This window comes from Oryzias latipes, chromosome 5 (genome assembly GCF_053564925.1).
Source record: "Oryzias latipes strain Hd-rR chromosome 5, Olatipes_Hd-rR_3.1".
Classification (NCBI taxonomy): Eukaryota; Metazoa; Chordata; class Actinopteri; order Beloniformes; family Adrianichthyidae; genus Oryzias; species Oryzias latipes.
This window is the reverse complement of record NC_136241.1, coordinates 33,782,998-33,796,488: the sequence shown is the minus strand read 5'-3', so window position 1 is coordinate 33,796,488 and position 13,491 is coordinate 33,782,998. Positions and strand designations below refer to the sequence as shown.

The following is a 13,491-nucleotide window of genomic DNA, read 5'->3' as shown; positions in this document are numbered from 1 at the left end:
AGGTGGTGCTATAAACACGTGAGTGGGGCAGAAGGGGAGAAGTGAACGTTTTGTTGCGATTAAGTGGTAAAAAAGTATATATATTTTAAATTTAAAATAAGTAAATAAAAATATTTAGCTTGTATATTTTTGCCAACTTTTGTACGTAATAAAATAAAAAATAGAAATATATTTTATATTGTTAAAATATATACTTTTATACACAATTAATTGAAGATAAACATTTGGGATTTTATTATTTTATTAACTGTTTTTTGTTTTCTGGCCACGTGGAACGTGGGAGACGCCGTTCATCGGGGTTTGATTGAAACGCTTATTTGATTAGCCGAGCGGCTCCGTAACTGGCCGAGATTTGTCGAATCATCTGTCCTGCCCGGACTGCTGAAAGCGGCCGCTACGCCATGTTGTCGAAGTCTCTCATCTCTGTGAGGAAAAAATGATAGAAAACAGAATTGCCGCGAGGAGAAGATAGACCGCAGAGGGAGGTCGAAGATTGCGGCGATTGTTTCGTTTGAGAGAAACGAACCGAAACGGATCCGCAGAGGTTCCGGACGGGCCAGGGAGGCTAAACCTCCCACCGTCCCCATGAATAGCACCGCTGATCCGAACAGCGACTTTCCATGAAAAAAGCCGTTTGTGTGGCAATTCCAGCTTCGTTATCCCCGCTCGTTAGAGGGATTTGGGGCCTGCTTCAAGTATCTCCTCGGCTTGATTTATGAATGCAAGCTACGCGCTGTTTGTACCTTTTATTTATTAAGGCATTGTTTTTAATTTAGATATTTTTGCGATGAGTTTGCCACCGAAAGTGGTCCCGAAAACCGCCGCTGTCGCAGTTAGCGGACCTGGAAGTGGCCCCTCTCCGTCGAGCCAACTGCGGGCTACCCTGACCTCCGTGTCTCTGCCGCCGGGAGCCCCAGCAGCTCCCCAGCCCGGCGCGGTGCCGCCGCCTCAGTATCCTTTCACCCGGGGTAACAAATGCATGGGTTGTGTGGCACGGGTAACTTTCTAGCGCGAGTTTCCCTCGCATGGCAGTCGGGCTAGTGGTCGATAACACGGGTGGGATGTGGGGGTGATGGTTTCGTTTGGAGGGAGCTGGGAGGGGAGGGTACAATTAGCTAGCTAAGTGTGCTAACGTTGGCTAATCAAGCCGGTTGTCATCTGGATGCTGTACGACTGTTTTTAAACGCATTTGGAAGGTGAAAAAAGACCGTAGTTTACCTTAAATAATAATAATAAATGTCATAAAGAATCACGTAGCATGATCTAGTCAGGAAAACCGGAATCGCCGGTATGCTAGCGGGCTTTCCCGATGCTCACCGGCTTTGTTCATCTCTGATTGCTGGCTAGCAGGATGCTTTAGCCGAATGGAAGCACCGCTGCTGCGGCTGCGGCGACACCGAGCCCCCGCAGTCATCTTCTGCCTCGGCTGTGTGAATGTCTGCATTTCAGCGTCATTTTATGCTGTTTTTTTTAATGTCGTTTATGGGAAGCACCGAGGCTCGGTTCTGGGCTGGATTCGTTTCAGATGACATGATGCTAAAAAGCCGTGTTGGTGGTGCACCTTGACTGACAGGCCTTAGCTTTCAGAATGACAGGTGTTTTGTTGTTGATGGCACCATTTTTATTTTGTTTTATTATTTTGTTGCATCATCTTAAGCCAAGATGATGCATAAAACGTGTCTTTGCTCCAAACACGTTTTCACCTTTGCTCCATCCATGGGTTTTGCACATGACGTAAATAGAATTGAGCTGATGAGCGCTCTTCTCTTCTGGCATCCTTTAATTTAATGTGGTGTGAGCTGGCTCTGTCACCGCTTTTTCTTCTGACTTGACTCAAGGATGGCCCAGTGTTCCCCTAGCCCACTTCTGGCTAAGTCACCCTGGTTGCATAAGCCCCTGTTTTATTTACAGCATGGCATCAGTAGTGTGAGGATTAGGCAGATTTCTCCTGCCCTGCCTGCTGTTTGGCCGAGGGATTCCTGTTTTTGTCCCACCAACATCTATTGTGGCTTACCTTTTGAGATGGGATCTTTTAACCCGATTTCCTGCGGCCTGAGATTACGCCGCTTTCCATTTATGTGCTTACCACAGTAGAGGCGTCTCCTATTTTAATGCATTTCTATTTTTTTGTTAAGTAAATCCACACCGTGCGTTGTACTGTCTTATCTAAATTTGTTAGAGGAAAGAAGTTTCCTATCACCTCCTTTCAGGTGTTTTTAGGACGCTGCTTCAGTACAGAGTGGCGTTGCATAGATGGTTTAAAGCCCCACTCTGATGAAAATGGTGTTTTTAACATGTTTTAGTGGCATTTTTATGATGATGAAGGACTTCTATAATGAAAGAAAAGCTTAAATTTTCATTTCTGAGCATTTCATTTTTTCAAATCGTGTTTTTTTTGCACTGCTGTGAGCTAGCAGGAGACCTCTGTTATGGGTGACTAGAAGGGAATTTTTGATCAACTCCTGTTGCTCTGCAGAAACGATGCCATAGATAATGACACAGTTTTTTAGATTCAGGCTAAAAATGCCATAATCATAAATAAAAGCCCACTGGGGACACTTTGACTGTAGATCAAAAGATAATCGGAGTGGGTCTGTAATGCCTCTTTTCACTGACTGGTACGGTCCAGTCCGGAATTTTGAGTGTTTCCATAATAAAATGGACCCGTTAAGCCGGACCGAATCGTACCAGTTTTGGGCCCCCATTGACTGTAGATCCATAGAAATTTTTATTTTGTCTACTAGTTATCTGTATTATATCCTACAGCCATATTTAATGTAAACAGGAGATGCCAGTTGGCTGAATCACACACGTAAATATTAATGCCACAGCTTTTTACAGTACATTAGTCAGGTTCTGCAGAACTAGATAACAATCTGGGTCACTTTTTAAAAATCCCACCATGAGCTCATGCTGGCGTCTTCACTGTATAGTCAGGTCCATAAATAAAAGGACGGCGACACAAATCCAACATTTTCGGCTCTACACACCACCCCAATTGATTTGAAATGAAACGAACAAGATGTGCCTTAACCTGCAGACTGTCGGCTTTAATTTGAGGGTATTTACATCCAGATCAGGTGAGCGGGGTAGGAATTACAACAGTTTGCTTATGTGCTTCCCAAAAGTTAATGGGAAAGAACAATAATCATAAATCAAACATTCACTTTTTAATACTTGGTTGCAGATCCTTTGCAGTCAATCACAGCCTGAAGTCTGGAACGCATGAACATCTCCAGACGCTGGGTTTCATCCCTGGTGATGCTCTGCCAGGCCTCCAGTGCAACTGTCTTCAGTTCCTGCTCGTTCTTGAGGCATTTTCCCTTCAGTTTGGTCTTCAGCAAGTAAAACACTTGCTCAATTGGATTCAGGTCAGGTGATTGACTTGGCCATTGCATAACATTCCACTTCTTTCCCTTAAGAAAGTCTTTGGTTGCTGTTGCAGTCTGCTTTGGGTCCGTCTGATGAGTGCTGAAACATTTGATAATATTGCCCGAAACACTTCAGAATTCATCCTGCTGCTTTGGTCAGCAGTCACATCATCAATAAATCCAAGAGAAGCAGTTCCATTAGCAGCCCTACATGCCCACGCCATGACACTACCACCACCATGCTTCACTGATGAGGTGGTCTGCTTAGGATCCGGAGCAGTTCCTTTCCTTCTGCGTACTCTTCTCTTTCCGTCACTCTGGTACAAGCTGATATTGGTCTCATCTGTCCATAGGATGTTGTTACGGAATTATGAAGACTGTTTTAAATCAATTCAACTTTATCTGGATAGCCCAAATTCACAACAACAGTCGTCTCAATGGGCTTTGTACTGGTTCTTGGAAGGTAAACGTACAATAAAAAAGGATCATAAATGCATAGAATTCAATAGGATAATACTAAACAAACTAAACTAAACTGGACATCCCTGCCCTTAGACCCCCCCCCCCCCCCCTTCGCGGTAAGGGAAAAACTCCTAAAAAAACGGAATCCGGAAAAAACGAAGAAACCTCAGGGGTGCCCACATAAAGGAGGGATCCTCCCCCAGGACGGACAGGCAATGCCAGAACTCTTAAAGAAGAATTAGCTTATCTAAATCTACAACTACATGTTTAAAGTCCACCAGTTGATCTTCATCCAGTTGAAGTTGGGGGACGGCTGGGGGCGCGAGACGAGCCGGAGACAGGATCCACAGCCAAGTGCTTTATTCCATAAAACAGGGGCTTGGTGGCTAAACGCTCTACCTCCAACCGTACTTTTACGAATTCTAGGAACCACAATCATTTTGTGAGCAAAGTGTTCTTATTGGTTGGTAAGGGACTATGAGGTCCTTAATATATGACGGGGCCATACCATGTAAGGCCTTATAGGTTAACAGGAGGATCTTGAACTTGATTCTGGAATCAACTGGGATCCAGTGAAGTGAAACTAGCACAGGAGTGATGTGATCTCTTCTGTTAGTTCCTGCTAACAATCTAGCTGCTGCGTTCTGAACAAGCTGGAGACTTCTTAAGGAACTCTTAGGACACGCTGCTAACAAGGAGTTACAGTAATCCAGCCTCGACGTAACAAATGCATGGATGAGTTTTTCAGCATCACTCTTAGAAAGTATATTTCTGATCTTAGCAATATTCCACAGGTGAAAAAAGGCAGTTCTACACGCCTGAGATATGTGAGCCTTAAATGATAAGTCCTGGTCAAATAAAACCACAAGGTTTCTAACTGTGGAATTGGGGGCTATACTTATGCCATCCAGGGAGACTATCTGAGCAGACAGAGCATCTCTGAGGTTTTTAGGACCAAGTATAATGACCTCAGTTTTTTCTGGATTCAGCAGGAGGTAATTAATTGTCATCCAGGTCTTGATGTCTCTGATGCAGGCGTTCAGTTTCTCTCTATGGTCATTATCTTCAGGCTTAATAGATAAATAGTTGTCGTTTGGCAAACTCCAGTCTGGCCTCCCTGTTTTTGAGGCTCACTAATGGTTTACATCTTGTGGTAAACCCTCTGTATTGACTCTGGTGATGTCTTCTCTCAATTGTCCACTTCGACACACACACACACCTACCTCCTGGAGAGTGTTCTTGATCTGACCAACTGTTGTAACGGTTGTTTTCTTCACCATGGAGAGAATTCTTTGGTCAGTTGTTTTCCGTGGTCTTCCGGGTCGTTTGGCGTAGCTGAGCTCCCCAGTGCGTTCCTTCTTTTTAAGAATGTTCCTAACACTCGTTTTGGCCACGCCTAATATTTTTGCTATCTCTGTGATGGTTTTCTTTGGGGTTTTTTTCGGCCTAATGACTGCTTGCTTCACCGATAGTGACAGCTCTTTGGATCTCATCTTGAGAGTTGACGGCATGAGATTCCAAATGCATACAGCCCACATCAAAAACTCTGGACCTTTTGTCTGCTCATTGTAATTGGGATAATGAGGGAATAACACACACCTGGCCGTGGAACAGCTGAGAAGCCAATTGGCCCATTACATTGGTTCCTCAACAAGTGGGAGGCACATAAGCAAACTGTTGTAATTCCTACCCCGCTCACCTGATCTGGGTGTAAATACCCTCAAATTAAAGCCGACAGTCGGCAGGTTAACACAAACCTTCTTCACTTCCGTTTCAAACCCATTGTGGTGGTGTAAAGAGCCAAAAACGTTGGAATTGTGTCGCTGTCCCATTATTCATGGAACATACATTCACTTGGTTGTCAGGTGCGCTCACTGATTTTTCGGTCACTGTGTGAGAAGATGCTCATTTTTTTTCTACTTACATTGATTTATTCTACACGGAGAGAACAGCAGCTGTTTGAACTGGATTCTTCTTTTGTTGTTTGTTCGTTTTAAACAACAACAAAGAAATTGTCTCAAATTGAAGGAACAATTCGGATAATTTGCCTGACTAATCCATCAATAATTTGAGATGCGGGGGCATATACCTGTACACAATTTACTCTAATCCAGTGCAAAACATCAAATATGGTTCTTTCTAAATGGTTTTCTTTGATTGTTTTTGACGGCATTTATTTATTTGAATTCTTTCATCTTTGGGCTTCGGTGATGGTGTTTGATTTGGATCCGTTTGAATGTCACAGTTTTTATGTTCCATCTCAGATTTTAAATCTTTTGCATTAAGTCAGGAGCTAAACAAACTTTTTTCTGTAATTGATGAACACCTCAATGACCCTGCCACATCTTTGCTAACTTCTTGTAGTGTAATTAGAAAATAATAGAAGCTTTTCATTTTATTAGCCACATCTCTAGACAGCACTTCATTTTATTTTCATCCATCTAGGAAACGGGCCTCTGAGTGTTGCTTCTTGTCTGACCTCTGGCTTTCCTTTGGCCTTTGGGGTCAGGAGTGTGGCAGCGTGCTCCGTTGCGTCTCGGCTTCCATCTTGGAAATTGACACCGCGTGTGTTTGTGAAGTCCAGAGATGCCCTCGCTGCGAGGTGTGCGTACAGTAAAAGTGTGTTTTTGGAGGCGGCGGGTCTTGCAGAAACGCCGGGCTCCGGCTTCTGCTGCTGCACTTGCCTCACAAAAGCTCCTCTACTTAGCATTCATGTGAGAGGCCAAGGTGCTGCTTCCCACCATCTGCTAACAAAGGCCCAGGTCACCCAGCGACCCTCAGCCTTCCCTCATTTCCTTCCATCCCCCAATAGTTTACCTCATCCTACTTCTGGTTCAGCCAAGAAAATTAAGGGATTCTAACTAATTACAGCCATTTTTTTCCTCTGGCACACCTTCAGCTTGAATGTTCACGATCTAGTGACTTCATCGTTTTTATTTTTTTTGAGAAGGCCTTCTTGTTTTCCCTCTCAGGGCTTCCTCTCTTTGTAATAGTAGTAGTGTTATAATCCTAGTACTTTTGTAAAATATAACATTTTCCAGTCAAGAACAGCGTTCTAAGCAACCTATGCATACATCTACTGTGATACGAAAGTGCTTGGTAATGGCGATCCCCGGCTGGCGGGTCACTCAGCTACGTTATCTTGTTTTTTTGGGCAGGTGTGTGCAGTCGCCATGAAGATATTCTCCTGAGCGTATTGACTGTGGGACGTTAAAAATAAACTGCTGAGTTATGATCCAGCAGGCAGGACTGAGGAGGGAGCGTCCTGTTCAGGAAGGCTGGTCCACTTAAAGGAATACTTACTCATCGTCTTGGAGGGTTGGTTTGATCATTCGCTGGATCAAGGCAGATCCACAAACATCCTGAACACAAAAGGATGGCAGTTAGCTTTCATTTTGATTGTTTATAAGGTTGCATTTGTGTTTGCCACACGAGCCGATGGCCATGGTCTGCATTAATAAGGTGTTAGATTTGGGATGGATGTTATTTTGTGTTTCTGACCTAAACATTTTGTTGGGGGGATTGGAACTCTTTTAAAAAAGGAAAGCTCTGGCTTTATCTAAACCTTTTATTTTAATTTAAAAAAGTTTCCTCCCCAAAAGGTGTGTGTATATATATTATTTTAATGTAAGGTTTACTCTTCAGCTCTTTGTCAAAACGTGCTGTTTACAAATCCGTTTTGTTTTTTACCATTGACTGTGTATGAGAACTGGACTGAGTGACCCCCCCTCCCCCGACAATCCAAACATCTGGCTCCAAGAAGCTAAAATCCCATAGACTTCTATAGAGAAATAAACAGCTGTTAGTCATTCTATCTCTGACACCTTTTCTTCTTTCTCGATTATCCTCATTTTTTTGTCATATTTTTTTCTGTAGTTATACTTATTAAATTTTTAAAATGACCAATCACATGCCTTCATAAAAGTAGGAGGTCTCCTGTCCGCCGTTGAAAGGTTTGACAGATTCTCTTAGGCCGCTTTCAAGGGGTTTGGGTTTCCAACAAGCTCAGTCCTGATTAGGGCTGAGTGATAAAATGATAATCAAATATATCGCCATATACGTTTTTCTTGATAAAAGAATCGGAATAGACTTTCATTTAGATCAACACGAGCATTTTCTCCTCTTTGGCGAGTTGTCCGACGCTAATGATGCTATGCTAACGAGCTGTTCCATCTGTCACCTAAATGTAAAGACGCGCTGGTTTAAAGTCTGACAATATTTTTACAGACCGCCCTTTGACACTAGTATTAATATTGTGTTTTTAAATGGAACTGATCAAGCAGCTAAGCATTGTTTTTTATTTATGTTGAAAGCTTTTGCTTTCGTCCGTCATTTGTTTTTCACATCATCAGGACACTAATGACACAGACGCATGAACGGATAAAAAGCATTGTAAACAGACGTCTTTTTGTCTGATTGATGCAATCATTCACCTCCCAAACATCCAAACAACTGCTTCTTTACTCAGCCTTTATATGCTTAACGGCAGCTTGAAAGAACAAAAGTTAACACGTTCTTTTCTAAGTTATTGTTATCACTGCTGCTCTTTTTTTCCCCTTATGATCACATGACAAGAACTTAACACATCAGGAAACATCCAAGGTGCATATCTGAGCAGTATCTGTGCTTTTCAAATGTGATTTTCCACATCCCCGTTAGCAGTGGGGTGAATACCAAGCACAAACGACCTACAATATCCATTGTGCATCTTTTCGCTTCCCTTTTTTTTAATTCAACATCAAGAAAACGGGTGGTTGTGCCGTCATTTTCCAAACCATTCTTGCTAAATATTTGGTATTAGGGATTCAGATTCCACCGACCTACCATCTATTGTGCCTGCTATAGTCTCAGCAACAGCAGGCGGGCCGTGAGAGCTTTGCGGGCCGCGCTTTCATCCAACGCTGTGTTTGAGTGAGGGGTTTGTGAGCCAGCAGGGAGAAAGAGGGCTTGTATCTGCACCATCTGGACCGTCTCCACTCACTTCCTGTACCTCTGTTTGAGTCCTCTACATGCAGACTTTCAGGTGCTGGCTCATTCTAACAGACCTAGTTTTTTATTTTTTTTCAGACGAAGGTTGTTTCTCACCTTTTTTGGGATACATTTTCTGCACGTGATCATGTGACAATAGCATTATTTCTTTAGATTGTCCACAGACCCGTTAGGTCAGCAAATGCACTCTAAGCCTGTTGGACGTTTTTTTTTGTTGTAGTTTTCATTTCATCCGTACAGTTCCTGTGGTCCTCCTGATTGCCTCCTTTCAGTTGGTGGAGTTTCCTGATGCTCTCTGTCTTCTCTCACTCCCTCACTCTCAGCGTAAAAGTGGCTGAACGCTGAACGAATGAGGAAGCATGAGCTGCTGCAGCTCATCCAGCTTTAGGGCTGACTCTCTCTACTTGGTCAGACTATCAAAGAGGTTGGGTCGGCCACTTGTTGCTCCGAAATTAAACCTGTTCAGAAGATAAATAAAAGTGATCTTTGTTTTTTTAAATGTAGCAGTGTCGCTCTGATGCATTGACTTTAAATGAGAACTGGAGTAAGTCGGTGTGACGTCATCCATAGAAAATGGTTCCTTCCAAACCGCCAATTCAGTTGCCTTTTTTTAATATGGATGCTGCCATGTTGGATTCAGATGAAATAGGAATGCAGTGATTGGCCCAAGTTGGTCTGAGGCATCTTTTCTATGGCAACCGTTCTGGCCATTCAGGAGAGAGCTTGTTGAAAGTCCACACCCCACGTGGGGGCCAGCGGGCGCCACCTGCTTTTCTTAAGACATCTGATTGGTCGGTTTATAGCTTAAATAACTTGAGCTACAGAAAATATCCTGAGAAAACATGAGAAAGCCTGAAGAAGACATCACTGCTGTTGGTTTAGAGACATTATTGACCAAAACTAAGAGAAGAAATGTCCTCTCAGATAGAAAAGCTTTTTGTTATCTCCTCACAACATGAAACATTTTTGATTTTTCTCCTGGTTTGGGGTCTTTGGGTTCATTTATATTCATTTGTTCCCTTCATACTCAGCATTCACATCACTTTCGTTGTTTTTTGGTTTAGTCTGCCGTTCGATGGTTAAATAAATGCTTCCCTTTGCTCTTCTTCTGATTCTTATGAGTCTAGTGCACTGCAGACGTCTTCAATCCTTCCACTTCTTGCTGGGAATCGATATGGAAAGAAGCATAGATTATTAACATTAGACAATGTTAATGAATGAAATGGGTTTGAGCTCTAAAGGATAGAAGCATTGTTCTCAAAGGATGCCATGGGAACCGTTCGTGTACCATTGACAGAACCCAGCGGTGAAGGCTTGGTTTTTTTGTTTTTTATGCCGTTTTGACCGAAACTCACGGAGATTCTCCACCGTAAAGCTGTTTTCTAGATTCCATTCGAGCTTTAACTGCTTGTCTGTTGTAACAGTAGAAGCAGAGTCGCATTTAATGAAAGCAGATTGAGGAGGATAAGTAGCTTTCCTTTGCATTTTTAGTTCACTTTATACCAAATATTTATAAACTGATCAACTCATGGTGGATGCACAAAAACCACAGGTTCATAAGTTGATAAAGCCGTAGTTTAAATTTAAAACAAAAAACAGCAAATTAACTTTTTACCCTTTTTTTGTTTATTATAAACTTTCTTCAGTGGGAAGCTGTATTTGTGAAATAATGTTAAATAATGGATCCACCTAACGTTTTGCTGTAGACCAGATTTTCCTCACCTGCATTTAGATGCCCTCCATCTGTACAGTAACGCCATGGAAAGATGGCCGCCGTGTCTCAAGTTTGAGACTGAACAGGCTAAAAATAATTTCAACTGAAATTGTAAAAAATGTGTTTAAAATTTGACTTAGATGGCCTTAAAGCAGCATTACGTGACATTATAACATAGAACAATTCTATAGACATGTAACTCATGAATGGACACGTTAGCCATGCTGCAGAGCAAGTCTTCTCCTAAAACCTCAACTATGAACCGAAACTGCTCATAAAATCCAGATCCCAGACTTGGTTGAGAACATATACAGCACAGGCCAAGCTCTGTCTGCAGGACCCCCTAAAAACCTGCAGGGTACGGGTTAGTGGTCCCTCAGCAGAACTTATGTTTCCAGAACTCTGTTTGTACAAAGGTACAGAGTGTTACAGTTCAGGAAACGGATTTTCTGGCAGCTCAGTTCTGTAGAAGTGAATGCGCTGCAGCAGTGCAGCAAAGTGCTGTTGTAGCAGCAGAAGCAAATGAAGCTTCTTCTTGGTCAATTTGAGAAAAGGGGGAGTCATCTGTGGTTGCACCTAATGTTTACACACATCCCAAAAGTCACCTTGGTAATGAGCTTGGTCAGAACGAAGACTTATTTGGGACGCTGTGGAAACCTTATTGAAAGGCTCACAGCTCCAGAAATGATAATGAGAGAATGTTTTGTTAGTAAACTGCAATGCAGAAAAAAACCAAATGATGATGCAGCACAAATAAGTCACCGTAACTCAGCTGAAGAGTGAAAGTCGTCTTTTCTACTGACTCGCTCCTATTCAGGAAATGCTCCTAGAAATGCAGACAGGAATACTGCTGCAGCGCAAACGCGTGAACACTATATTCAGAATAATAGTGGGACAGGTCAGTGACTTGAATGACTGGACATCGTGGTCCTGATCATTGCTGCTGTGACTGAACCTGCATGAGGCACCTGGATAAGATCAGGACTTAACCCGGTTTCTGCTCCACATTTTTTTTCTTTTTTCATCATTTTGTTGAAACAGATAAAGTTTAAAAAAAGGAAAAATTCCAATGGAGTCTTTGAGTTTTCAGATATTTCAGTGTCTTTGTTTGAGGCTGCTAACAAAAGAATCAAGTCGGTTATTTCCCACCGGAGCTGCTTATTGTTTTTGTAAAACATTTGAGTTTGGTGTTTGTGGACCAAGAGGTCAAGAGGTCATCTCCATTCAGTTCATGCTGCTTTATTCTGACAGTTAAACATATTTTGGTTTTTGCAAAGAGAAAAAAAAATCCAATTTTTTAGTCTTTTTAATGTAACTGTTTATTTACCTACTAAATGTATTTAGTAAACTTGTTAGAAAATCACTTTTTTACATTAGAATGTCATTTATTTCATTACTGTACTGCTTCACATGCTGACGGCTCTGTCTTCTATTACTCTCTTAAGGTTATTTATAAATGGAAAAATGTTCAGTTCACAAGTTAAATGGCTTAAATATTAATTTTATTTTACGTTTCCACACAAGAAATGACGGCCCTGCATGCCGCGGCAGCAGGAAGACGACTCCAGCAGGAATCCGGGGGCAAAGGAACAATCGCTTTCCCTTAAAGCGTGTGATCTACAGGAGCCCGTCCCGCCGTCCGTCACAGGTGCCTGAGCGGGTGACCTGCTGCACACGGGACTTTGAATGTTACACATTCTTCCGTCTTACAATCGCTGAGTCATCTTCTCAAGGGTTTCAGATGATTTCAGAAACTGAAAAATACAAAAAGTTCCTGTAGTTTCCCCATAAGGGACAAAGCTTTCGGTTTCACAACTGCCGGGGGGGCCTTAAACGTTTGCATTCAAGTACAATGTACTTGAGACACGTGAGAAACGTGTGCAATGCTTTGCCATGTCGTCATTTGATTTGTCCTTGTCTCCGCTTAAATTTCCTTAACGCAGCTTTTCCAGAATCCCACGGGTTCCTCCTTCCCTGGAAGATCGAATCTTTCCCACACAGCCTGGAGTTGCCGTCTACAACGTAAGTCTCTGTTCACCATCTCGACGTATTTCCACGCTGACAAAGAATGGACGTAAAATCTACAAAAAACTCTGATTTCTACACACAAACATCTTATCTATTTGATCACCACTTTTAGTTTCATTCGCCCATGTGAGGGGTTTACCTGTACGCAAGGTTCCCACACTTTTCACAGCACTAATAGTTCTGGTGCAGAATTTTTGGGGGGGGGGGGCATAAAAAAACCTGTACGATACCCCTGCGTCTCACCTACGTCACCCCGACTTACCCTCACAAATTTAACAAGTGTCAGCGGCGAGTTGTCGCTGGCAGGATGGCCGTAGAGAAAATGTGCATGAACATTTTCCCTCTATGGGTTTGCTGAAGGCTCTACCATCTTGAGGTTTTGTGCGGCCCACCTGCTTGTCCCATTCAGGTTAGTCCACTTATCACCCACAGACGGCCTGTATCCACCTGTAATTGCACTTGTGACTTGTCACATTCACACCAGCCTTGGAAATGCGTCTAACGTCGCTACGCAGGTTTTCAAGTCTGTTTCTGGTCTCTGTATACAAAACGCGCCGCCATTGAACATGTGCTGCCAGATAAACCAGGTCAGATGTTGACCAATCAGGGACTGGGATTTGATGTTGAAGTTTTAGGCGTATCAAAATTGACATATTTTGCAAAACTGCAATGGAAACACTTTTTTTCCAGTTAAATGAGTCACATGACCAACAACCGGATGGCGATGCGCCTCTTGGTAGGGACTGGCTGCCACAGCGTCACACAGCTCGTCCAAAGTTGAGCGCGTCATGATGAGTTGTTGGATCCACAGCTCCTCTGTAAAACCACCAACCACCATTTCCCAAAATGGCTTCATCCGTAGCCCCTCCCACGTCTATGGAACTCGCCGCTCTACGGCCTGAAGAGGAGGCCAACGTCTCCTTTGAT

The 13,491-nt window shown here is 42.8% G+C and overlaps 1 protein-coding gene across 15 annotated transcripts in view; it reads left to right on the top strand.

Moving 5' to 3' along the window:
* Nucleotides 1-347: 347 nt before the first annotated feature.
* LOC105354159 (eukaryotic translation initiation factor 4 gamma 3) overlaps nucleotides 348-13,491 on the top strand; it is a 47,578-nt gene continuing 34,434 nt past the window's right edge. For 14 of the 15 annotated variants that reach the window (XM_078947762.1, XM_078947761.1, XM_078947760.1 and 11 more), the window contains exons 1-2: nucleotides 348-951; nucleotides 12,489-12,558. In XM_078947762.1, coding sequence (XP_078803888.1) covers nucleotides 788-951; nucleotides 12,489-12,558 — 234 coding nt within the window. In that variant the 5' untranslated portion in view covers nucleotides 348-787. The remainder of the gene's footprint in view (nucleotides 952-12,488; nucleotides 12,559-13,491) is intronic. The other variant, XM_078947763.1, reaches the window with a different exon arrangement.